This window comes from Schistocerca serialis, chromosome 8, assembly GCF_023864345.2.
Source record: "Schistocerca serialis cubense isolate TAMUIC-IGC-003099 chromosome 8, iqSchSeri2.2, whole genome shotgun sequence".
Classification (NCBI taxonomy): domain Eukaryota; kingdom Metazoa; phylum Arthropoda; class Insecta; order Orthoptera; family Acrididae; genus Schistocerca; species Schistocerca serialis.
This window is the reverse complement of record NC_064645.1, coordinates 572,625,479-572,653,236: the sequence shown is the minus strand read 5'-3', so window position 1 is coordinate 572,653,236 and position 27,758 is coordinate 572,625,479. Positions and strand designations below refer to the sequence as shown.

The window sequence follows — 27,758 nt, the reverse complement described above, 5'->3', positions numbered from 1 at the left end:
AGGGATCAAATACCGCGTTAAGGGCGGTCTGAGTTGCATTCCCAGTTCAGAACCAATCTTATCGACATACAGAAGCTCAGATAAAAGATGGAATAAGTGTCCTGTGACCATACATAGCGTTTGTTTCGTCACTTAAAATAAATAACTAGTATAAGAAAGGTTACTGGCGATAGAGTTTCTACATGTCACCACTCCAGACTTTATTGTGGTTCAACCTACCGTCTACTTGGTAGAGAAGGAAAATCATCTTTAATGTGAATTTTCAGACCACACTGCCATTACATCTTCTTCACTTGGTGTAGCCAGGAGAGAATGGACTCTGTCTCTCCCTATCTAAAATTAATGACAGAAGTAGGAATCCAACCCAGACCATAGGTATAACAACCTACCATCCGTCCAACAGACCACGAAATCCTCTTCTCTCATTTTTCTATCGTAACGCCGTTGCGCCGCACTGGATGAGAATTCTGACACACAGGCGTCCTGTAGTAATTTGCACCATGTTCAGTAAATTCATTTACTTGGTTGACCGAATCACCATGAACTAGCTGCCTCGGCTACCCAGTGCATACATTTCACTCTATATTTTGTAATCACCGAAATAAAATCACGTAACTGCCACCTACACAGAACTGCCAACAGTGTAGGATGCAGAAGTTCAAATAGGAAGTGCTCCTTTCCACTTGAGCTATTCTATTGCGCTATCTGTTTGTAGAAAACGTCGTTCAGTAAAAAAAAAGTAAAAGCTGTAACTGTTTGTCTCTCAGAAGTCAAGACCTGGCCATATGCATAATCTCACAGTGCTGTGGAATCGAAAAGTTCTGGAGGAATAGTTGTCGAGCTCTGGAGCTGTTGTAGCTACGTGTCAGCTAGTAGCGTAGATAAGATGTCGCGAGTTCGAATACATTCAGTGCTACATTTTTTAAAACGCAATTCTGCTGTCTGCTGAAGTTGTCAATCTAATGGAACTTTGAACATACTTCCCTTCACTTCTCAACCCAAAGTAGTCGCATGTGGAAAAAGGACTAACTACTGTGACATTTTGTTCTGTTTAGGTTTAATAGACAGCAGGCAGCAGATGCATCTCGAAGATGTGTAGGGAGAGCGCATCGTGCCATAATATGTCAGAAAAGTATTTTCTACATTAGCTGTCGTGTGGTAGTGAGATTTTATTCTTCTTCAAACTTTCTTCGACAGCTTTAACTCAGAACAAGTTTTCTACATGCATGTAATCAATAAACTGCACGTGCATTGTCATACTGTCATAGATAACATCAGAGAATTCGCATATATCGTTGATGATTAATTTCTCTCTCATGTTTACTATTGTTTTAACAACACTAAAGGGAACCTTACGAAAATTGTGCACTGTATTATAAGAAATGAAGTAAAACTAACCACGATAACCTTACGACGAAAGTATGTTTTAATAAAACCGAGTATCTGTACACAAATGTGCCTCTATCGACACGAATTAGTAAAATACTACTCACTTAGATTTTGATTGGGTCTGTGTTTCATTGGTATGCTGTGTCGTACTCAAGAGGTATGCAAATGTGGCATTTCATAAATATAGTTACGTATTCCTAGAACCCCAAAATTCGCTTGTCAGCAGCGGAAAGAGGCGTTGCCTGTTGTGCAGCATTGTAAGTTTTTCAACATTGCACTATGAGCCAAAAGTATTTTCTTATGATTTCCTTATTGATGTTTGATCAGACTCCTTGTAGCTCTTTCACAGAAGGGATAAAAACGTTGCAGTCAGTGAGACTGGAACTGCAAACCATAACAGATGCTTCTCCACAGGTCAGCACGTTACCACAGAGCTGGCGAAGAGGTATGGGTCTGAGCGTCCTCTTACGACAGCAATAGTGCCTAGAACTCGTAAACCGCTATTTAAAGGTCGAGATTAGTTGCGATTTCCACCTGCAACGACTTTCCTGGGCTGAAAACCGTAAATTTACAATCTTTTGTTACCCTTCAAGTGATAATAACTCATATTATTCAATGGAAATGACAGGTAAAATCAAGTGAACTTTGAGGCTTAATTCCGTGCACAACAGGAAGTAACTCGTCGATCACAGAGTTGCCAAACATACGTTGCCTTGTTGCCAAATCTCAGTTACAGTACCAGCAGGAAGAAGACGAACCGATGTGATCCTACAGCGGGCTGGGAAGTGACCATAGCTGGTGTCTCCAAGTCGCGGCTGCTACGGCCTGGAATACGTAATGCGTCTGACTCGCGTACTGTAACTAGGTTTAGGGACTGGAGCGTAGTTACTAATAATACTCAGAACTGACTGCAAACCAAGCATCATAAATCAGTAACTCTCATTGTTGTTTTTATATTTCTTTAATAAGTGTACTCAAAACTAAGAAACTCATTCACAGGCGTTTTCGTGCCTCACCGATAGTCGAGCACAACAAACAAATAAAAATAGAAAAGATTGTTTATGTGTGTGTGTGTGTGTGTGTGTGTGTGTGTGTGTGTGTGTGTGTGTGTGTGTGTGTGTGAGAGAGAGAGAGAGAGAGAGAGAGAGAGAGAGAGAGAGAGAGAGAGTGAGTGAGAGAGAGATAAAAAAGAGTGAGTGTGTAAAAAATTGTTGTAAAGAAATTGAATCATGGTATTTAAAGAAATCTTTCATTGTAATGACACGTTCCACATCATTACGAAATGTCGTATTAATGATCTATGGAACAAGAAGTAATCTAATGTAATGTAATATAATCTAATCACATCATATTGATGACTAGCCATAAAGAGTCATGAATTACCGAAATTTTTGCCAATACCAGTAACCAAATCTAAATTTGAAAATAAAAGACGACAAGTTTTGTAATAAACCGTAACTCCTATCAAGACCCTTTCGTCCCTGTTATCTAACCACGAAAGATGTCTGATATACCTCCATCCTGAAGTAACAAAGTGTGCATGCATTAAAGATGAAGTGCATGATGTGAAGTGCTGTGACGGAGATACAAACGCAACACGTAATCGGATTGTTAACTAAGAAAAATCAAATGCTACGTATCGGTTTTTCTTACGAGCCGCTAGGTGTCTGAATCTAAAATAAGGATACAAACTTTTGTGCCTAAGAGACAATCGAACTGCACACCTACCGTGCATCCACGAACGTAGCTTAAGTATCAGTTTCTTACTCACGAACAGTAAGATGTGTGCGTGTTTGACCAGAAATAACGACACCTGTTGCGATTGTTGGCAACACATGAACAGACATTAAAAATGCGCGTTAATTTTCACTAGCAGGTGAGTGTGCACTTGATAGAGCTGGAAATGAAATTATGAATATTTTTGTACTGGATCAGGATTCGGACCCACATATTTACCTTTGGAGGAGACCTAGAGAAGACTGCAGTCTTGGGAAAAGGAACGAAATGATTGAACTATACTGTTCCGAGAGATTCAGATCTTCGAAAGAGGAGATACGAATGCGAATCACAGTCCAGCACCAAATTTTTCAACGTCTCTAGTTCAATCAAGTACAAGTAAACTAAGAGCCCTGTCCCTTTAATTGGCTATCGGTTCATCAACTAAAATAAAATTTGCTAATGTAAGTAAGCTTACTGGCGACTGTATTTCTGTTTACAATGACTTCCGCTATGTCATTTCCCAACGTAAACTGGCTCTGCCCAGTTGGTAATGAAGGAACGTGATGCTTAATGCTGATTCTGGATTATAACGTCTTTCTCTTGAGGTTACCAGAGGTAAAATAAATCTGTTTGTGCCTCTTAAAAGCAAATGCCTGAACCCACGCATTGCACCTGTGATAGTTCGTTCCACCAGACCATTGTGGCCACATTTCCCAGCCCCTGGAGTGTGCTGTAACGGATGATGTGCTTAGCTTACAAAATTAATCACGGTGGAAAAAATGCGAGTCTATTAAATGGTTAAGTAGAAGCAAGCTTCTGACGTAGAGATTATGCTATTCTCATGTCAGCAGGATGTAAAGACTCTTCTAGGCATCATTGGCTGTATGTGAAGCCCTTTTTGATTTTTCACAAATTCAGCAAATTTCTTAGTTCGAGAAAATCCACTGTGAAGTGTGAAGTTGCCGGATGATTCGATTATTATTGTTATTATTATTATCATTTAATTCATACCGCTGCTGGAACACGACCGTAGTCTTGAGGTAAAACGCGAGACCAGCTAATATGACGTCTGGCGACCGAAAGCACATATCGACAAAATTTTTATCGCCCCTTTCCTCTCGGTGCTGAAGCTATGAGTGTAATTCAAGCGAATCTACTATATAATATTATCTGGTCTCGCGTTTTACCTCAAGACCACGGTCGTAGTGAAGAGTCATGTACTAAGACTGGAGTCAAGACTTCCTCTGGGAAGTGCCGCAGTCTACATGTTGCCAGATCGAGCATGTTGCCAGACATAGAATTCTGAGAGGAGCACGACTGTATTGTCCACCTTACGTGAACGACTCGGCGGTCAATGTTTTGGTCTAAGACTGTATCTACAACACATATTGCACGCTGAAGACCCAGAAGAATTAAAAAAAAACAAAAGTAGTTTATGAGAGCAACGTTAACCATAGCGTTCGAAATATTCATAGTACTGTATACGTGTATGTAAACGCCTTCATATGACCACTCAAGGAAGACAAGGATACACAGTCTAGCTTCAATACTATAAATACGCCTCAGTTTGTGGATGAACTCAGACTTAGGTTGATAATAATTTTGAATATTTAGCAGCACTGTACCAATTGGTGTTAAACTCGTTTTCAACCAATGATTCCCATAGCTACAGCAACACTACTTGTGATACCTCTTAGACAAAATACTTAAGCAGTGTTATCAGACGAAAAGATCAGCCTGACACAAATTGTGGGAAGTTTGTTTCACAACCTTCGTACCTGGATAATGAGCTTTTTCCTATTTGAGAAATCTGTGAACGTTGCTGCTTAAGACGACTTAAGCAGAAACTAAATTCCCTCAGCTTCGATAATGTTTAAAGAAATCGTCTTATCAGCACTAACTCGTGATTTGTTAATTGTTTACCGGCCGCACTCTGCCGTATTTCGCCGGTTGGAAGGCAAAAGCTTACTGACTAATTTCAGACAGAAATTAATGTTACAGTGTACTTATGGAGCCAAATGAGTGGATTGCGTATTTTCCGGTGAGAAAGAGCACTGGCAAACAGTCTTCGCTATATGAGGTTATTTAAACTGGAGTCACTCTGAGCTAGAATTTATGGTCAGGTCAATGTTTCGGATGTGAGTTTTGCAACTGTGAAATACTTTCCTACATTATAGAAGCGAATATTAAATTTGAACTAATATTGCGAAACTTTTGTACTTGGACAGCTTAGAATGAAAATACTTCTGTTTATTTCAAAGCGAAACAATAGATTTTCTAAAACATTGTCTGTCATACGCAACTTGAAACAGGTCATGTCAACCAAATCATGTGGAAGAACTGACAGCGACGTATATCGGAAAGCAGTAAGATCTCTTGCCTTTTGGTTTGTCAGTACTCGATAGCCATTTCTAGGTGCAAATAAATGACGAAAGGCAGCGCGTTTTTGTCATCAAGTAACGTCTTCGTCAATTACTTTAGTTTTAATGTAATCTAAGAGTAATTACTGATGTTTGATATTAACATGAAAAGGATTCCGTAGACAGGGAAAGAACCTGATCTAGGGAAACTACTTCTATAGTAGCCAAAAGGCATTAAATGATCTTCAAGCACTTGTGTTCCAGCAGCGGTATGAATAAAATGATAGTAATAACAATAATAATCGAATTATCCGGCAACTTCACACTTCACAGTGGATTTTCTCGAACTAAGAAATTTGCTGAATTTGTGAAAAATCAAAAAGGGCTTCACATCCAGCCTATGATGCCTAGAAGAGTCTTTACATCCTGCTGACATGAGAATAGCATAATCTCTACGTCAGAAGCTTGCTTCTACTTAACCATTTAATAGACTCGCATTTTTTCCACCATGATTAATTTTGTAAGCTAAGCACATCATCCGTTACAGCACACTCCAGGGGCTGGGAAATGTGGCCACAATGGTCTGGTGGAACGAACTATCACAGGTGCAATGCGTGGGTTCAGGCATTTGCTTTTAAGAGGCACAAACAGATTTATTTTACCTCTGGTAACCTCAAGAGAAAGACGTTATAATCCAGAATCAGCATTAAGCATCACGTTCCTTCATTACCAACTGGGCAGAGCCAGTTTACGTTGGGAAATGACATAGCGGAAGTCATTGTAAACAGAAATACAGTCGCCAGTAAGCTTACTTACATTAGCAAATTTTATTTTATTTGATGAACCGATAGCCAATTAAAGGGACAGGGCTCTTAGTTTACTTGTACTTGATTGAACTAGAGACGTTGAAAAATTTGGTGCTGGACTGTGATTCGCATTCGTATCTCCTCTTTCGAGGATCTGAATCTCTCGGAACAGTATAGTTCAATCATTTCGTTCCTTTTCCCAAGACTGCAGTCTTCTCTAGGTCTCCTCCAAAGGTAAATATGTGGGTCCGAATCCTGATCCAGTACAAAAATATTCATAATTTCATTTCCAGCTCTATCAAGTGCACACTCACCTGCTAGTGAAAATTAACGCGCATTTTTAATGTCTGTTCATGTGTTGCCAACAATCGCAACAGGTGTCGTTATTTCTGGTCAAACACGCACACATCTTACTGTTCGTGAGTAAGAAACTGATACTTAAGCTACGTTCGTGGATGCACGGTAGGTGTGCAGTTCGATTGTCTCTTAGGCACAAAAGTTTGTATCCTTATTTTAGATTCAGACACCTAGCGGCTCGTAAGAAAAACCGATACGTAACATTTGATTTTTCTTAGTTAACAATCCGATTACGTGTTGAGTTTGTATCTCCGTCACAGCACTTCACATCATGCACTTCATCTTTAAATGCATGCACACTTTGTTACTTCAGAATGGAGGTATATCAGACATCTTTCGTGGTTAGATAACAGGGACGAAAGGGTCTTGATAGGAGTTACGGTTTATTACAAAACTTGTCTTCTTTTATTTTCAAGTTTAGATTTGGTTACTGGTATTGGCAAAAATTTCGGTAATTCATGACTCTTTATGGCTAGTCATCAATATGAGGTGATTAGATTAGATTACATTACATTAGATTACTTCTTGTTCCATAGATCATGAATACGACATTTCGTAATGATGTGGAATGTGTCATTACAATGAAAGATTTCTTTAAATACCATGATTCAATTTCTTTACAACAATTTTTTACACTCTCATCCTTTTTTATCTCTCTCTCTCTCTCTTTCTATTTTTATTTGTATGTTGTGCTCGACTATCGGCAGGGCACGAAAACGCCTGTGAATGAGTTTCTTAATTTTGAGTACAATTACTAAAGAAATATAAAAACAACAATGAGAGTTACTGATTTATGATGCTTAGTTTGCATTCAGTTCTGAGTATTATTAGTAACTACGCTCCAGTCCCTAAACCTAGTTACAGTACGCGAGTCAGACGCATTACGTATTCCAGGCCGTAGCAGCCGCGACTTGGAGACACCAGCTATGGTCACTTCCCAGCCCGCTGTAGGATCACATCGGTTCGTCTTCTTCCTGCTGGTACTGTAACTGAGATTTGGCAACAAGGCAACGTATGTTTGGCAACTCTGTGATCGACTAGTTACTTCCTGGTGTGCACGGAATTAAGCCTCAAAGTTCACTTGATTTTACCTGTCATTTCCATTGAATAATCTGAGTTATTATCACTTGAAGGGTAACAAAAGATTGTAAATTTACGGTTTTCAGCCCAGGAAAGTCGTTGCAGGTGGAAATCGCAACTAAATTCGACCTTTAAATAGCGGTTTATGAGTTCTAGGCACTATTGCTGTCGTAAGAGGACGCTCAGACCCATACATCTTCGCCAGCTCTGTGGTAACGTGCTGACCTGTGGAGAAGCATCTGTTATGGTTTGCAGTTCCAGTCTCACTGGCTGCAAAGTTTTTATCCCTTCTGTGAAAGAGCTACAAGGAGTCTCATCAAACATCAATAAGGAAATCGCAAGTAAATACTTTCGGCTCATAGTGCAATGTTGAAAAACTTACAATGCTGCACAACAGGCAACGCCTCTTTCCGCTGCTGACAAGCGAATTTTGGGTTTCTAGGAATACGTAACTATATTTATGAAATGCCACATTTGCATACCTCTTGAGTACGACACAGCATACCAATGAAACACAGACCCAATCAAAATCTAAGTGAGTAGTATTTTACTAATTCGTGTCGATAGAGGCACATTTGTGTACAGATACTCGGTTTTATTAAAACATACTTTCGTCGTAAGGTTATCGTGGTTAGTTTTATTTCATTTCTTATAATACAGTGCACAATTTTCGTAAGGTTCCCTTTAGTGTTGTTAAAACAATAGTAAACATGAGAGAGAAATTAATCATCAACGATATATGCGAATTCTCTGATGTTATCTATGACAGTATGACAATGCACGTGCAGTTTATTGATTACATGCATGTAGAAAACTTGTTCTGAGTTAAAGCTGTCGAAGAAAGTTTGAAGAAGAATAAAATCTCACTACCACACGACAGCTAATGTAGAAAATACTTTTCTGACATATTATGGCACGATGCGCTCTCCCTACACATCTTCGAGATGCATCTGCTGCCTGCTGTCTATTAAACCTGAACAGAACAAAATGTCACAGTAGTTAGTCCTTTTTCCACATGCGACTACTTTGGGTTGAGAAGTGAAGGGAAGTATGTTCAAAGTTCCATTAGATTGACAACTTCAGCAGACAGCAGAATTGCGTTTTAAAAAATGTAGCACTGAATGTATTCGAACTCGCGACATCTTATCTACGCTACTAGCTGACACGTAGCTACAACAGCTCCAGAGCTCGACAACTATTCCTCCAGAACTTTTTGATTCCACAGCACTGTGAGATTTTGCATATGGCCAGGTCTTGCCTTCTGAGAGACAAACAGTTACAGCTTTTCCTTCTTTTTACTGAACGACGTTTTCTACAAACAGATAGCGTAATAGAATAGCTCAAGTGGAAAGGAACACTTCCTATTTGAACTTCTGCATCCTACACTGTTGGCAGTTCTGTGTAGGTGGCAGTTACGTGATTTTATTTCGGTGATTACAAAATATAGAGTGGAATGTATGCACTGGGTAGCCGAGGCAGCTAGTACATGGTGATTCGGTCAACTAAGTAAATGAATTTACTGAACATGGTGCAAATTACTACAGGACGCCTGTGTGTCAGAATTCTCATACAGTGTGGCGCAACGGCGTTACGATAGAAAAATGAGAGAAGAGGATTTCGTGGTCTGTTGGACGGATGGTAGGTTGTTATACCTATGGTCTTGGTTGAATTCCCACTTCTGTCATTAATTTTAGATAGGGAGAGACAGAGTCCATTCTCTCCTGGCTACACCAAGTGAAGAAGATGTAATGGCAGTGTGGTCTGAAAATTCACATTAAAGATGATTTTCCTTCTCTACCAAGTAGACGGTAGGTTGAACCACAATAAAGTCTGGAGTGGTGACATGTAGAAACTCTATCGCCAGTAACCTTTCTTATACTAGTTATTTATTTTAAGTGACGAAACAAACGCTATGTATGGTCACAGGACACTTATTCCATCTTTTATCTGAGCTTCTGTATGTCGATAAGATTGGTTCTGAACTGGGAATGCAACTCAGACCGCCCTTAACGCGGTATTTGATCCCTTCGTGACAATACAGCTCGCCTACAATTTGTTGTTTGTTCAAAACTGCAGATTCCTCAACATCTCCACATATTGAGCGTGAATGGGATCGAATCCTGGCCCGGCACTAAAGATTTAATTATGTATTATCAAGCTCTAGCATGAGAACACCTATATGCTGGTGGATAAGAATTTTGATTTTTACGTATTTTCATTCGTTGTCAACACTAACGATATCTGACGTTTTTAACTCCCAGTGAGACACAGAACTATTTGCGAGATGACTGTAAGTTCAAGATGTTATTCTGAGCAGCTGGTGGAGAAAAATTCGGTAGCTGACGTCTCTTTGTGTGTAGTCAACAACGATATGTGTGGGGCTCTATTCCCAGTGAGCGCTGAACTCTTCGTCGTATTATTTCTAGTTCAAACATGCTCACATATTACTGCTGGCGCAACAAACCCATATTTAACGTTCGTTTTCTCTAGAATATAACAGCGACAGGTGCCGGGTAGGAGTCCTGGGAAGGAAAAAATTAATGTTTCGTCTCGTCATTTCAGTTAAAACATCGGCTTCTGCCGCGAAAATCCGATATGTCACATTTGACTGTGCTTCGATAGCAATCCGATTAGGTTCTGGGTTCGAATCTGTGTCCAACACAAAGCTTTACCTCACGGCATTTGAAGTAAGTTACTTGTGAAGAAGCAATATTTAACATCTCTCGTAGTTCGTTAACAGGGATAATAGATGATGGGTAGGAATTCGCGTCTGTTAAACATGTTTGCGTTATGCAATTTAAAGTTGATATTTGCTAACTGATACTGTCTAAAATCGAGGTATATCACTCTCTGTATGCTTAATCAGGAATGACTGTTAGTTTCCGTCAGTAACGAAATCTTTGCTTAGTCTGCATGAGCTGGTTTGAATCCATATGCGGAACAAGACGGTTCGTCGTGTCATTTGAAGTTCATACATATTCTCAACTAGCTGCTCGTGAATAACTTAAATTTTTGATGTCATTTTGTGTTAAATAATAAGCACGGTATGTTACTTTGAAGAGGAAATCATGAATACGACGAACTTACTACGTGCATTACCAATCTGATGTAATGATGAGAGTGGTAACATTTCAGGTATGTCATTTATTGTAATAAATGTGAGCTTACAAGCCTTAAGGACAGTCTTATCTGTGATAAGGTGTTCCCTGATATTTGTAGTATCGTGGTATTACTTTACATCTTGAGTTATTGCGGTACAGAGCAGTGTTTTCTAGTGGTGACTTGTTGGAACCATTTTCAATAGTCAAACGACTGTACCAAGGAGCGATTAGAGGACCTGCTGGACAGCTTTTTTTGAATAGGACAATGTTCCTGTCCAATAATTTTTAGATTAGTTACAATAAGCTTACGCTGCAAGAGAACTCGCTCGTATTTTTCAATATGTAGTCTGTCTGGAGTAGGGTGGAGATAGCAATGTGAAAGTTGCGAGCTGTCGAAGTCGATCTTCATATTCCTAATGCGATTAGGACATCGTATACTCTTGACGACGTTTAGCACCTGTGCGGTCAGTCAACCAATTTTAGAATTCATGTTGAGTAATCCTGCTAAATTCCCATAATATTGTCTTTTTATATTGATGGGTAATATGGCTAGTCGTCACGTTCATGTGCCGTCTACAACGCAAATTTAATGTTACTATCCTAGGAACTAACCTGCAATACGTTTTGTATTTCATAATCGAAACTATCTGCATTAACCGTCATCAGAGCAATGTCAGGGAACAGAATGCAGCAGTGCCTGGGTATCTACTTGGGGACCTGCTTGAGTCGTGTTGTAAGGAAAGGGTAGTTGCTGGTTCACATTACATTACACTAGCGAGAAGTACCGACTTTTCCTTTTCTCTTCAAACATCCCGAACTAAATTCAGTAACTAAATGCTAAGAATATATTTGCATTGTGCCCACTCAAAGTTCAATAGATATGGATATAGATATAGATTTTTATATTTAAAGCCATTCTCGTTCTGCGTTGGAATAAACATTATTCATTATTTGATTGTTCTTGTTACGATTGTTATTGTCATTCTCTCACTCGCAAGAGTTTTCACATTCCTATTTGGTATCGATGCACATGAAGAGTGGCTATGAAAGAAGGGAATACTGAATGTTACGTCATGCAGAATACACTCATTTACTTCTGCTCCTTTGATCAACGCTACAGGAGAAGTGAGATACATAAAGTTGACAGTGTGAGGACAGACATACTAGCACAACTCTGCAACTACACAGTGTTACCAGATAAAATGGTGCTGCAGAATCGAAAGTGTAGTACGGACTTTGCCACAGTAGCAGACAGCTGCTAATTTCGGACCATGACCGTGGATTACACTTCGGTCAGTGCTGGTTAGAGTGTTGCAACTGTAAATGGAAGGCTTTGTTTGACAGTCTTGTGCTGATGCTGTCTGAATAAATTATGCCATTGGATAAAAAGCGGTTTAGTTTTGAGACCTAACCCACAAGGGGAGAAGGCACAGTGGTCTGCTTCAGGAATTCCAAGCAATAAAACACAAAAAGCAACCCAGGAAGGGTTCGAACAGCTACTTTCATGCAGAGACATGCATTTGGAATCTGTTCATCGTTACGGGGTCAAACAAGAGGGTAACATTACTGAAACAATGATCAGGCTACTTAGTATATAAGAGAGCATACAGATTTCAAGGAGGAAATGTATTAAGACGCAGACTTCCTTGTTATCAATATGCGCGGCATATCTTTCGTGTTAACGAAAGTAATATCCCGCTTTAACTCTTCTTACGTCTCAAATGAAATGAATGCCATGAGGAATCGAATATTTGTTGACTGCGTCTCTCCTTCCTTCCATCCGTACCAACATATTTCTTCATTCTCGTGGTAATCATGACATTCTTTTTGTATGCTGCAAAAGATTGCACGTGGACAAATTCGACATCGAGGTGCATCTTACATTATATTCAATTCGAATAAGCTTCAGATGTATTTTTACTTCGTTTGTATTTTTAGATGATTATGAACGTTACGGAAAATTATCTCACATGCTTTATGTTGAATGAGAAACATTGAATGACCCGTTTTGCTTTCCCTACGTTGAAATGATATAATGTCGGCGTCAACAGCTTTCTTCCACGCCGGAAGCTGAAACTTGTATCATTCTGGATTAATGATAATTGAATGTCGCAAATGTAGACATAGCCCACAAGGCGACGTCAGAAACCATCAGGGGAGAACGCCGCATAAAAACCAAACGTGCGCGCGCGTCTCCACTCTGAAGGACCGTATCGGAGAATTACGGCAAGCATTTCGCTGAAGAGCTGCCTCGTAAGAGAACCGAGAAATGGCAGCGTCGTAGCAAGTATTTGTCAACACTCTGATAGTGCATTTACTTCCGGGTGTAGGCCGGCGTTACCTCGCTAAATTCACTTGACATTCGTTTTCCACATCGAAGACTCGTACGATAGAATCCACTGTAAGATGAGACACTTAGAAAGTATAATTAATTTCTGGACTCCAAGAACGGCGTTCTTCACATAAGTAACACCTGTTTGTGTGTTTTAAGGTTGCGTTTTGAGGCTCAGGCAACATCGCAGTGACTATAGTCCGTCTGTGGTCGCCAGTGTGTCGTTAGCTCAGAGGTTATTCGTCATATTGTGGCTTTTCTAACGCGGGACATTCTGAATCGGAATACTCCCCTTTCATTATTAGTTCCGGGACGTGACTATTTTCCTCGGACAAAGACCAATGCTGTGAATTGGATTCGCGGACATGCTATTCACTACCTAGTTGGACAAGCTGTAGACTCTGTACTCGATTTTTGGACATACCTCAACGACCGTCATTATGTCGTTGTCCGCCACCCAAAATACAGACAATTTTTCTCGAACTTCCTTGGGAGTGCTTTCCACGACCCGCCTCGCAGCCGGAATGTGTTAAGCCAAGAGTGAAGAAGGTTTCCAGTTTGAACCAATGAACATTTCTGAACTACTGAACGGAACACACCAACGTCGAGAAGACGTGACTCAACGTATTACCAGCGGGGCGCAGAAGGAGTCTGATCAATTACACAACAAAAATAAACAAAACAAAAATCAAAATAAAAATAAAATTCAGGAAAAGGAAGATTTTGTTTTGTTTGTAATGATAGCCCTAACCTTGAATTCCCATATTTCCCCTGGTATATAGGCAGCTCTTGGGGTAGGTTTAGTGAGGAGCCAATGCTTGAAGTGGACCAGACATTTTTTTTTTGTTATAGGATGAAAAGTGGCGGTGGCACTTAGTTTCTTTTTTTATTGCCATTTTCCTAAGGGGCTTTAAAATAAGAGAGAAAAAAGGGGTAATCGTAAAAAAAGTAAAAGAAAAAAAAAGCAAAATTAAAAAAAAAAAGGGGTTCCCTTGTGCGTTGCGGTGGTCGTACTGTATGACATAGCAGTTCCAATCTCGGTGGAAGCCGCTGACTACAACCTTTTATTTTCCATTTTAATTAATGGAGTTGCACACGGCTAGTTTAAAATTGTTTATACGAAATCTGAAGAATGCCTTTAAACATCAATCTTCGTCCGATTCGACTTGGTAAATTAAGTTAATATCATGGATGTCTGCTTTGCAAATGCCAAGGTGCTTCACTGTAAAATAGATCCTGAAAAGATTCAAAGCGACTGTCAACGATATAAATTTGAGTTTTGTTCGTCATATAGGTCTAACATGTCAGAAGGTTGTTTATGAAGTGCACATGTTGATTAATATAGTTCCCCTCTTCTAAATTTTTGCAATAGCATTTAACTGTAGACGTTTTCTAACACCGGTGTTAGCAATTCCTTTCCGTTCTCTGAAACCTCCAAAACGACAAATTTTTCTGGTCTAATTCTGATGACCTTAACTATCACTTCCGATCAACATTAAATACTTCATGAACCCATACATGGAACTCCAAATGTGCAGTGTTCCTGCACTGCTACAGAGCATGCATTGCAAGGTATTCACACAGTTTATCGCATAGAGTTACCATAAGGAATGAAACAAGAACTGTAATACACTTTATACCACAGACGCTCACCTCGGCTTGACGAAAACATCCGAACATTGACCAAAAAAGTTGCACAAATAATTGAGTTTGAAAGGAAAAGAAACGAGGTATGAAGCATTTATAAATTCATCGAATGTAGCGAGGTGGTTTAATTTCGTCCCAGTCTATAAAATTAATTTCAGGCCATACTCAGCTCTTGCTGATTAATGTAATATAATACCCGCCTACTAATCAGGGCGTCTGTCTCCGTTGCTTTTGAGAGTGAATGGAAATCGTAGAAATTTTCTGTGGAGCAACATTTAATAATAAAGCGTTTTAAATCATCAAAAGCGATGAGCGGGAGCAGGCGCTTTCGATAAAGAACGGGGGAGTACAGCGCCGCTGCTGTCGCCACGGCCGCTGCCGGTAGCCAGCAAATGGATCCGAGAGCTTTGCCGCATACGGCGTCCAGAGGAGGACAGTCTGCAGGAAATCTGCCGCAAAATCGTTAATGGATAAAATTTTGACATCGGTGTGTCAGAAAGCGAAATAGATTGAATCTGCGCTACCATTACATTCACGTCTTCAGCATTCAGACAGAAGAGGCTATAAAAATATTTTATGCCAGCTGCTCTCGATCCACTGACATTACGAACAGAAACAACGCACGCTACCGCTAGACCACAGGCGTAATCAGCCTAGTGTTCCTCTATCATGGTACAAGTTTTCCTCCAGGAAGTGCCGCTGTCTGCAGTGTTGCCAGATTGTTCAGGTAACCGGACTTGGAGAATTAGCGAGTTGGCCAGTTTTATTGTCCCATGTCGCGATCGGCGCGGACTTAGCCTCTGAAGCGGCCGGCCACTGGTCGAGTTTTATGTCAAAGAGTGTACAGTGAAGTTCCAGTTAAAAAAATAAAGCTGTCATCGACCCGAAGTTTGCTATGAACAATGAGTGCCCTATCAGCCAAAGGTCCTATGGAAGTGGTATGTCATTTCCTTCTTATTATTTTTGAACTGACTTACTTTGCCGGCTATAGCGAGACTGAACCTTGGAGCAACTTGGAATTTTTCCCATTAACATATGTTGCCACAGGTGAAAGAAGTGATGAAAAACAGGTAAAAATTGTAGGAGTGACTGCGGATTAAACCCCATTCCACTGGATCTGTAGTCTGGCAGTTAACCACCGAGCTGCACATAATGTAATTAAAATCAAAATTCTTTGAGGAGAGATGTGCAAGGAGGATTGTTATAATTATTCTTCTTTTGTGCAATAAGATCTTTCTTTTCGAAAAATGAGCTCTCACAGAAAATTACATTAATCATTTGCAAAGGAGGTTATGCATACTTGAACTGTAATTGTTATCTTGATATTTGTACACAAGGTTTGCAGAATATTATTAGATTCTGGGAACTGTATTCTCAGTGTATGGTAACTAAGTTTTCGTGACAAATGTGACAGCTTACTTGTAGCATTAATCATTTTGAGAAAGTTGTGTGTGCAGTACAAAACATTTCAAGGCTAAAAACAACCAATTAACATTCAGATTAGGTGTTGAGCATACAACAGGCACATAAATAAGATTGAAATCATTGTTAAGCTTTCGGACAGCATTAATTATCAGAACTGAAGCATGTGCATGTGCTCACAGGCATACATGCGCGTGCACACGGTTACATTATCCTAGTGTTGCAGCACAACTTGTCTGCGGAGTTGTTGGGTGAAATGAACAAGAAACCTGGGAGGGGTGGGGAGGCTGTCAGCTAAGTAGTAGTTAGCAAGGAAACATTACAGAAATGCAGCTCCAACGAGGTCATCCCAGTGTGGACAGGGAAAGTTGTGGATAGCTTACAGTGAAGTGGGGAATGGACTTGGAAGAGGGGGTGTGTTGGAGGAAGGGGTTGAGGGCTAATACTCTGAGGTGACAAACATCATGGGATACCTGTTAATATTGTGTCAGACTTCCTTTTGCCCAGTGTAGTGCAGCAATTTGATTTGGCATGACCTCAGTGAATCGTTGGAAGTCCCCTGCAGAAATATTGAGCCATGCTGCCTCCATAAGCGTTTGGTGGGAATCGTGTTGGGCGGTCTGGGTGGCCAAATCATTCGCTCAAATTGTCTGGATCACTCTTCAAAAACTAATCACGAATGACTGTGGCCCGCTGACATGCCGCATTGTCTTCCATAAAAATTCCATTGTTGTCTGGGAATATGAAGTCCATGAATGGCTGCAGATGGTCTCCAAGTAGCCAAACGTAACCATTTCCAGTCAAGGATCAGTTCAATTGGACCAAAGGATCCAATCCATTCTATGTAAAGACAGCCCACACCATTAAGGAGCCACCAATAGCATGCTTGTTGACAACTTGGCTTCGCGACTTCACGAGGTCTGTGCCACCAGCTTTTGGGACTCATCTGACCAGGCCACAGTTTTGTCATCTAGGGTCCAACTGATGTGCTGACAAGCCCAAGAGAAGTGCTGCAGGCAAAGTCAAGCTGTCAGCAAAGGAATTCATGTTGATTGTCTGCTGCCATAGCCCATTAAAGCTAAATTTTGCCGTACTGTCCTACCAGATACATTCATCATTGATTTCTGTTGTTATTTCTTGCAGTGTTGCTTGCTTGTTAGTATTGACAACTGTATGCAAATGCCACTGTCCTCTTTCATTAAGTGGAGGCCATCAGTCACTGCATTCTGCATGGTTAGAGGTAATGCTGGAGATCTGGTATTCTCAAACACTCTTGACCCTGTGGATCTTGGAATATTGAATTCCCTAATGATTTCCAAAATGGAATGTCCCATGCGTCTAGCTCCAACTACCATTCTGCATTTAAAGTCCTTTAATTCCTGTCGTGCAGCCATAATCATGTGGAAGCCTTTTTACATCAATCACCCGAGAAAAAAATAACAGCCCCACCAATGCACTGCCCTTTTGTGCCTTGTGTATGTAATATTACTACCATTTGTATATGTGTGAATTGTATCCCATGATTTTCGCCACATCATTGTATAGGACAGAGGAATAGGGATCAGGCACAATGAAAAACACACACACACACACACACACACACACACACACACACACACACAGAGTTTCATTGCCCAACAAACTGTGGTAATATTCTGTATGTTTCCTATAATCAAGTGTTCCTCTCGCATTAATAGCAGAACTGTATGTTTTGCGATGTACACATTGTTCGAATGTTGTGTTGATGTAATACACCCGAAAATAACCTACGCGGAGGCTGCGGACACAGTAAAACGGCGAAAACGGAATATGTTACAACTCGGGGTCACCAGTGAGGTGGATGCTTGGGTGAGATGCACCAAACGACACTTTATAATCAGGGGTTCATTTATTTACCTCTTCACACAAGTAAGGCTTACAGAGAACGGGATGGCAGAACTATACAAAGATAACGTTTTGCTCAGTTCAAAGATGATGCTCAGATCGATACTGGTGTCGATCTCTTCAGTGCCACATAGTCATCTTTCTGATCCAGTACCCTGGCCTCATTATCTCATCTGCAACACGATGCCTCTCACTTGTCGATTACACCAATTTCGCCGGACGTTTTCGTGTCTGCAACAATAAGTGAGGTTAGGAGTGTGCATGACTCCGGCTATCAGACGCCTTTGTTCCCCCCACATGTGCCCTCCCTTATCGACGGTGCAGTTACCTCTTACAGATCTCCGTGCAGTGCGGGATCAATGCCGATTTCTGTAAATGCTCCGTTGGATAACCTACCACTGCCAGGACAATGGTTTGCCATGCCACAATCCGTGCAGTTCCAAGCAGATTCCTGCCACGTGGCTGGAATTGCTTTGTTCACGGGTCAACCTCCTCAGCATTTGACCACGCCCGCACCTGCCTCGGTTCAACATCAGCACATGCCTTCCTGCTTCAATACCCGCAGTCTGCAACAGGAATAATGGCTTGTTATCTGTGCCTGACCTCCATCTCCGTCCTATTGCTACGCCGCAGTGTTTTGTGCCATGACATTCACCTTTTCCGCCCACCGTTTTGAGTGAAGTGACTTTGAACAGTGAACATTCACACATTTCGCCCAACGTTCAACACCATTTTCCTCACTGTGCTTTTGGACAGCCCACACCTCCGCAGCCTCCCTGCAACACAAGTGGCTCCAACTCTGATCGCGTGTCAAGTTTTACGTGGACTGGCATGCGTTTTCAAACTTTGAACTTTTTCTCACCTGTCGGCCCCGCGCCGGCTCCAGTCGAGCTTCCACTGCCGTTCTCAGCACATCTCGATGCCTCATCCGCATCGGTGTTCCGCGAACGTCAATCTGAACACACCCACAACGTGTCGAACTTCCACAACCACAATTGACACATTACAGTGTCTCACCTGCGTCGGCCTTCTGCGTCGCGACGGATCGCGCTCAAGCGCAACGTGTCACCTTCATGCTGCCACCCGACCAGCCGTCGTCGCCACATACCCTGGAGACACACTCTTCTGGAATACTGCAGCAACAACAGCTCGTTTCAGACAGTGTCCCGACGAATTCAACTCACCCTGTTCTTCCGAACGTTCTACAACGCTTACCGACGCTGCCGCCGTTCAATCCCAACAGGGCAACAACCTGTTTCAAAATTGTGGACACAGTGTTCGACCATTTCAAACTTGTCGAATCAACGAGATTTCTGTGCCTTATCACCCACCTGCACGACCAGGAGGACTTGATTGCTGACCTGGTCGACACCCCGGACTCAGCTACCTGGTACACTCTAGCCAAAAAGACAGTTCTACGTCGGCTTGCACGCCAAACTGAGACAGCAATATGGCAAGTGCTCCACGTCGAGCAACTAGGCAACGACAAACCTTCACTATTTCGGAGACGGCAACGGGCCCTGGTCAGCGACGATCTACTCTCCTTGCCATCTGGACAGATAAACTACCTCCCCACATCCGCTTTGCTCTGGCACAGAGGTCTCCCGAGCCTGTCGAGCAATGAATGACAATTGCTGACAAACTACATGATGCATCACTACCCAATTTCGCCAGCCACTGCCTACGTGGCAAGTCTCAGGTTCATGCTCCTAGTCCCGCGCCCGGGGCCACACTGTACCAACTGTTCCGCTCGCTCCAGGACGAAGTATACAAACAGCTGAGACGTCACTGGCTCCACCCTCGGTCACGCCCCCTCCTGCAACCAAACCGGCTGCGGCCACAGAACTTCAGCCACCGCCTCTGGCAACGAACTTTCCGTAGGAAATGCAGCCGCACTACCCATACTGTTACTTCCACACACGGTTTGGTGAGGTGGCACGCAACTGCAGACTTTCGCTGCTGCCTACGTCCTTAGTGTCGTTGAACATCCGCCCTCATCATACTTCACTGCAAGCTGTGAATTCTACAAAACTACAATGCTTGGGTTCAGCCTCCCACGTCGTCTCACTCTCTACAAACTGCAAACTCGAGTGGACTTTATTAGTGTGCAATATTGAGGAACCTATACTAGGCATTGACTTCTTGCGACGCCACAAACTTTCACCAGACCTAGTGCGAAACACCCGTGTTTCATCACCCGTCCAAAACTCACTTCCCCTGTGCTCCGTCGAGCAACCCCCCCCCCCCCCTGCCCCCCCCCCCCCCTCCTCGTTTCACATCGGTCCGGGCTCATCTCAACCATACATGCTCGGCTCTGTTGACGACGTTACAAGAAACAATGCACAAGTGCTTTGTCGAGCTTGAAAACATTGCTCACCTATGAAAGGAAAACTTCGAGCTCTCCCTCCAGCTCCATGAAACTCAACTCCAGCACGCAGCAAAGGAATTACAGACACTGCAGCAAGGACAGAGCAAGGTCAGTAAGTGTGCTGAATCTGCTTGTAGTCCCAGCAATCGAGCCTCCGTGTGCTTACCTCCCGCTACCCCTTGAAACTGTGCTATCAAGTCTACCATAACGTGTACTGACAGTTCCACAGGACCACACCCCCCTAACACGGCAGCATTTGACACTCGGCCGGACACGAGTGCGCATGCGCGACGAGCGTCATGTGTTACCGTACTGACAGCTCCTACCCTCCCCTCGTGGACAGCACCTCAAACTATGCAACTTCGGCTCCTGCGCACCGCCGTGCGACCGCCACTGACAACACAAACAGTGCACTTGCGCCTAGCCCTTCGCCCGCGACTGTGCTGCCAACAGGCCGCACCCTCAGACAATCGACTCACTAACGCTTCATGAGCTCTACCGAGCTCACCCGACCATGGTGCCACTCCTTCGGACCGGCGGCCATCTTGTCACATTGACTCCTGCGACACTTCGCTGCCTCGGCTCCCGTCGGATCCGCCGAGTAGCTCCGAACACCACGACCTTGCCTCGCCTGTCCCGCCCGCCTCACATTGTTGCCGCTGGCAACATTTCCGTTGTCACCAACGGCATGGTTCACAAGCTTCGTCTCACGCCAGGCCCTCCGATCTCCAGTAAACCGTGTCGACTTTGTCCCGAGTGCCTCTCCGATCTTAAAAAGCAGGTATCTGAACTTCTAAGCTCTGGTGTCATCGAACCCTCTGCCAGCAGCTGGTCTATGCCCATTCATATGACACCCAAGAAAGACGGGTCCTGGCGCATCTGCGGAGACTACCGTCAACTAAACGCACAAACAATTAAGGATACCTACCCCATACCCAACATTGCCGACTTTACCAGTTCCCTCACAGGTGCGACCACGTTCTCTGTCATTGATTGCAAACACAGGCCTACCACCAGATCCCCATGGCATCTAAAGACATCGAGAAGACAGCAATCACCACCCCAGTCGGGTTATTTCAGTTTCGATTCATGCCCTTCAGTGTGAAAAACGCTTCAGCTCCTCTGTCGAGGACAAAATTCGACATGTGCAAACTGTTATGGACACTCTCGCGGCAGCAGGTATCGAGATCAACCAAGACAAATTGCAGCTACATCAACCCACTGTCACTTTTCTTGGTTTTCGGGTCTCTGGCGACGGCATTTCACCGCTGCCCTGACAAAGTACAAACAATACTAAACCTACCCAGACCTTCGTCATTCAAAGAGCTCCAGCACTTTCTAGGGATGGTTAATTATTATCGCCGTCATCTACCTCGGGCTGCGGAGATTCAGGCTCTACTGACGGATGCCTTGGCAGGCACCAAGACTTCTGGATCTCGGCCTGTTCCATGGACTCCTGCTATGACTGACTCTTTCACTGCCATCAAAAATCTTCTTGCTGAGGCCTGCACTATTGCGCATCCTCATCCCAATGCGCAGCTTTTCATCACCACAGACACGAGCGATACTGCCATCGGCGCTGCCCTTAGCTAGACATTCGACGGCCAAACTTCCCCTCTGCAGTTCTTCTCGCGCAAGCTCACCAATGCACAATTGAAATATTCCGCATTTGACAGGGAGTTGCTTGTGGTCTACGAAGTGATCAAGCATTTTAAGACCGATGTTGAGGGACGCCCTTTCTATGTTTTAACAGACCACAAACCCCTGGCTGCGGCCATTTCAAACCTGCCAGTGGACCCGCCTCCTCGCTGTTTCAGATACATGGACTTCATATCTCAGTTCACCACTAATGTCAGACACATAAAGGGTGCTGACAATATAGTTGCTGATTTCCTTTCACGATTCGACGCCATTCATTCGCAGTTAGACCTCTCTGAACTGCCTAGCCTCCAACCTGCTGACGAGGACACACAAAACCTGATTTCAGACTCTACCTCTTCACTGCACTTCGTCCACACCACCTTCCCTGGCATTTCTGGTGAGATATGGTGCGACGACAGTACGGGCATGTTATGCCCCCTCATCCCAACCACACTCCATCGAGGTGTCTTCAACGCACTGCATAATTTAGCCCACCCCGGTGTTCGTGCGTCCGCCCGCCTCGTAGCAGAGCGCTTTGTGTGGAGAAATGTCAACAAGGACTGCCAGCAATGGACTTGCTCCTGCCAACGCTGCAAAGTACACAAGCACACTTCACCCCCCCCCCCCCTCCCCCCTCAGCACCTTTTCGATCCCTCCTGGGCATTTCCATCATATTCACATTGACATTGTCGGCCCTCTCCCGCCTCTCCAACGGCTTTCGTTATGTTCTCTCATCTATCAGCTGAACAAATCGCTGGGTCGAGGCTGCCCCCCTCCCTAATATCACGGCAGAAACTGTTGCTCGAGCTTTCGTCGAGTCATGTGTATCGTGTTTCGGATGTCCAGCTATCATCACTACTGACCAGGGGAGACAATTTGAGTCGGCCCTGTTTAACGAGATTTGTAACATTTGCGGCATCCAGCACATCTATACCACAGCATATCACCCACAAAGTAACGGACTAGTGGAGCGCTGGCACCGCACTTTCAAGGCGGCTCTTCGATGCCACGATTTTCTTTGGACGGAGGCCCTTCCCCTTGTGCTACTCGGCATTTGTGTGATCTATAAGGAAGTCCTCAAAGGCACAATAGCCGAGTTCGTATATGGCCAGAACATTGTTCTCCCTGGCGAACATGTGAGCCCTTCCGCTTCTGTCCCTCAGTCTGACTTACCTTCCTTCGTGGACCGCGTCAGACGCCACTTAATCAATCTCTACATCCCTCTGCCTGCCAGACATTCCTGCCCTAAGGTTCACGTCCTGAAATCCCTGAACAGTTGCGAGTACGTCATGCTCCGAGGTGACACTGTCCATGCTCCCCTCCAATCCCCATATACCGAGTACCGAGTCCTCCGGCGCTCAGCCAACACCTATGACATCCAGATAAAAGATTCAGCTGTTACAGTCTCTGTCAACAGACTTAAGCCTACTCATGCCGAGCCCGCTTCTACCCCCCTTCAAGGCACGACCACGCCACTCACTGTTGTGGCTCACGACGCTCCGACCATTCCCTCCATGTCACACTTACTCACTCAGTCGAGTGACTTCCAGCTCCAATCGTAGAGCTCGTCTCCGAGCTCGCCCTCTACTCTGGTCTCACGCACTCCATCGAGTGATCACATGCTCCCCACGTCGAGCTTAACTACGATCACGCCCTCGCCGCCAGGCCATTCTCCGGTCCCTTCAACCTCTCCCCTGTCGCCTGCCTCGCCCTATCAAGATTTCATACACCCCCTCATCTTGAACATGGCCTCGCTCAGGGTGTTTGTGCCTGTCCCCCCAGACATAATCCATGACATTTCTATAATACTACGTGATGACACACTGTTCGTCCTGTGTTTCCGTTCACCCGGTGCTCATGACACAACCTCCACCATTCCCTGCCACCTGGTGAAATGTGTTCCCCTCTCGCCCGACGTCAACCTGGACAGGCTTCGTGTGTTCGCCACGCCCACCGGAGACATTGTTGTCGTCGCTCCGTTCCTCCTGCAAACCGCCGACCTACCTGTCACCGCACGACACGCTTTAACGACTTCCAGGTTCGATGGCCAGACCGTCCTTCACGACATCTACCCGCACAGCTCCCCGATGACGCTGTCGAGCTGACCGTGGTCCAGCTCCCGTGGACTACCCCTGCCGATGCCATAGTCCCCCACCCCCCACCCCCGTCTTCTTAGGAGTACTCTGTACTGCGAGGGGGGGGGGGGGGGGGGCTATGTGGCGCCATTGAGATCGACACCAGTACTGATCTGAGGATCATGTTTGAACTGAGCAAAACATTATCTTTGTATAGTTCCGCCATCCAGTTCTCTGTAAGCCTTACTTGTGTGAAGAAGTAAATAAATGAACCCCTGATTATATGGTGTTGTTTGGTGAATCTCACCCGAGCATCTGCCTCAACAAAAACAGGTAAAATACAGTTGAGTTGTAGCTCAAGAGAGATAGAGAGTGGGAGTGGGTTAAAGGATGTGTTGGAGTTATGTTTGAGCTTAGAATACTTGTATTGCAAGTGAGGATCTGCAAAGTATGGTTTGTGAAGCAGCTACTGAAGTTGACCGAATTGTGCAAAGTAATAGGCTTGAACTGGATGGTTCAGTATACTCTTAGTTTGGCTATAGCCTATTCTACAGATGGACAGTTTTTTAACTATCCTAATGTAGAACACTGTGCATCAGTGGCAACAAAGGTGCTTGTCTTAATAGGATAGAATGTACTAGATACAGGAGTGGAACAGTTGTTGGTGGATTGATTCAAGGTACAGTTCATACAGCCAATAAACATATAATACATAATTAATCTAGAACAGTTGTTTTGAACCTGTTGGTAACTACCCCTGATGGGTGTAATGTAATTTTGTCAGGGATAGAAACAAAAGGGTTCAGTTGAACTTCATTCACAAAACTAAATTATTTTTAAAAGGTCATTGTTATCACTATTTTGTAAGGCTGTAATACTGATTACATAAGTTACCATATGAGTAATTACATTTTTTTTTTTTTTTTCAAATTCTTTAACACGTGACACAGAGTGGTAGTGGTTATAGCTTTTTTATGTAGTGAATGGATTAGAGAAACATTCCAGCCCTGTCATCCAGGATTTTTTCTCTTTGCCAAATGTGTATAATTTCTTTGACTGAATTTGGACCTAAATTTTTCAAAAATTCATTCTCGTGATCCTCTGTTGTTTTTAAGTTTCTTGATGTGTGAGTGGTGGTGACGGACTTTCTCTTGTGATTTCAGGATGTATTTTTTGGAATCTGTCTTTGGGTTCCAGACAGTTTAACACCTGTGAAAATTGTGTGGCTAGTTCTTGGCAGTTTTCTTTATTTGTCAATGCTAATTTACCACTTTACTTTCGAAATCATAGGTTTTGATGAGTACTCTTTGATTTGGTTTGCAAAGGTCTTGTAGAAGTTGTGTGTGTTATAATTTTTGAAGTTGTCTTCAGTTGACTGCAGTCAGTCATCGAATATTTTCGTTCATTTTGTCCTAAAATTTTGGTTGTTTACTTGCAAACTTAAAGGAATTTCTTGTGTGTTTCATCAAATTTGTTGAAATTGTAATTTTGAAGTGCCGTTTTTCTTTGCTCTTGTGCATTTTCACATTCATGATTCTACCAAGAGTGTTTTGGTCTTTTGTGAAGAAGGATCAGGTCTTTCACTGTTTTGATGACTTCAGTTTGAAATTTCGTCTAGTCTTTTTCAGGTTGTTCTTTCCATTTTTCTGTTATTTTAGAATCTTTGTTTTCTCTGTAGACCAAATTTCAGATCCACCAGCATTTTCCTGTTGAATTTTTTGTTGGGTGTGAATTTAATTTTAATTCTGGTTAAATAATGATCCGAATCGATGTTTGCACCTGAGCGCACTTGCACATTGTACTTGTCATTTACATCCCCAAATGATCAGTCTAAAATTCTCCTAAATGATGGTTGGGTGACAACCATATGTGTGTGTGTGTGTGTGTGTGTGTGTGTGTTTTGGAATTTTTGCAAAGTGAGTTGACATAATTTAATTTTTTCTTTTTTTCCCCATAACTCAATGAGTCATGTGCCATTCTTATTGGTGAACTTGTGAGCGGAATAGTCTCCCACTGTCCTCTTGTATTTGTGTTCCCTGCCAGTTTGGGAATTAAAATCACTGAGTAGAATTTTTCACGTCATCTTATGGAATTTTGGCCATCTTTGTTGCCTACAAAGAAAGCCATGCCAAAAAGTTCTGCTCCCCTTCTATTTTACCAATTTTCTTATTTGTTAGACTTTTGAAGGTTATGTAATTATTGTAGTCTATCGTTTCTGAATCTATGAAGCGTGTTTCTTGCAGGGTGAGAATTTAGATTTTGTACTTCATGAGTTCTGTTATGAGATTGTGTAGTTTTCCTGCTCGAATGGATGTCGGAGTGTTGCAAGTGCCAATGTAGGTATGTGCTTTTCTTGAACGTTCTCTAGAGCACTCCAACTTGCTCTCTCTCATATAGGTCCGAGCTCCCCAAAATCTGAATGCGTGGTTGCCACTTAGCAGTGGGTGTATCGTCCACCTGGGGTAATTATGTCTTTATTTGTATGAATCATGTTTGCATCTCGTCAATTTTCTAGCTTTTGCTAGTGGTGTAAAACCAGAGATTGAGAGTTCCTGGTGCATGTTTATAGCTGCACCGCCTGGTGAACAGGTTATTATTATCATTATTATTATTATTATTATTATTATTAATTCATTATTATTAGTGGGAATGGTTAGACACAAAACAATGGTAGCCTGAAGTCTTCCAAGTTTTGCCACTTCAGAAGTAAGAATCCTAGCATTCCAGTGATTTACGAACAGTAAGCCTAAGTTTTTCTTTTTAATTTGATTGATTTTAAATGGGAGTTCAGGGTTCAGTGAATCGTGTTGCTAGGGAGAGGTGTGATGCAGAGGAAGCATGTTTTAAAGTGTCTAACCTCTGTGTGGATAGCTAACTTTTTTCTCTTAGTAGGAAATGTAGGTAGCACTCAAATTACGCTGAGAATTACTTCATCATTCTATTTAAAAATAGCCATTAGAAATAAACAGCAATAGTTGTCTCATTGATTCATTAATTTATGGTTTAATAACACACCTACAAAAACTAAATACCTCTTATCTTTTGTCATTTTAAAATTGGAAATGTTCAAAGAAAATTATTTTTCAGTTTGAAGTTTTAGATTGGTGCTAACACAGATTATAGCAGAGGGATGGGAAAGGGGAGGGCATTACTAGCAAATATATGATCGTACCCTGCAGTAATGGTCCCAGAAAAGTTGAGACCACTGATGTAGAAGAAACATGAAGCCACTAATTTCATCTCCATGATGGTGGCACTCACATATCACAATATCTTTACAGGAACGTGAATCTATGAAAGAGCAGTGCCCATTTTGTGAGAGATATTTAATTCCTACAAGTTTGAAGGTCCATTTGCAGCTACACAGGTCTGAACAAGAAAGGCAGCAACAACAGGAAGAAATAATTGCTTTCAACATGGAACCTGGAAAACGCAAACGAGCTGCAGCTGAAAAGTAAGTATCTGAAATGCATTTTAAATTTTTGCAGATCCCAAATTGTCAGCATTTACCATTAATTTTGTATTTAAAAACTGAATCTTTCAAACTACTTACAACTGCATTTTTAGGTGCAGAACC

At 42.7% G+C, this 27,758-nt stretch overlaps 1 protein-coding gene across 1 annotated transcript in view; it reads left to right on the top strand.

The window, feature by feature from the left end:
* LOC126417128 (uncharacterized) overlaps window positions 1-27,758 on the top strand; it is a 319,349-nt gene that overhangs the window by 185,388 nt on the left and 106,203 nt on the right. The window contains exon 14 of the mRNA XM_050085024.1: window positions 27,463-27,635. Coding sequence (XP_049940981.1) covers window positions 27,463-27,635 — 173 coding nt within the window. The remainder of the gene's footprint in view (window positions 1-27,462; window positions 27,636-27,758) is intronic.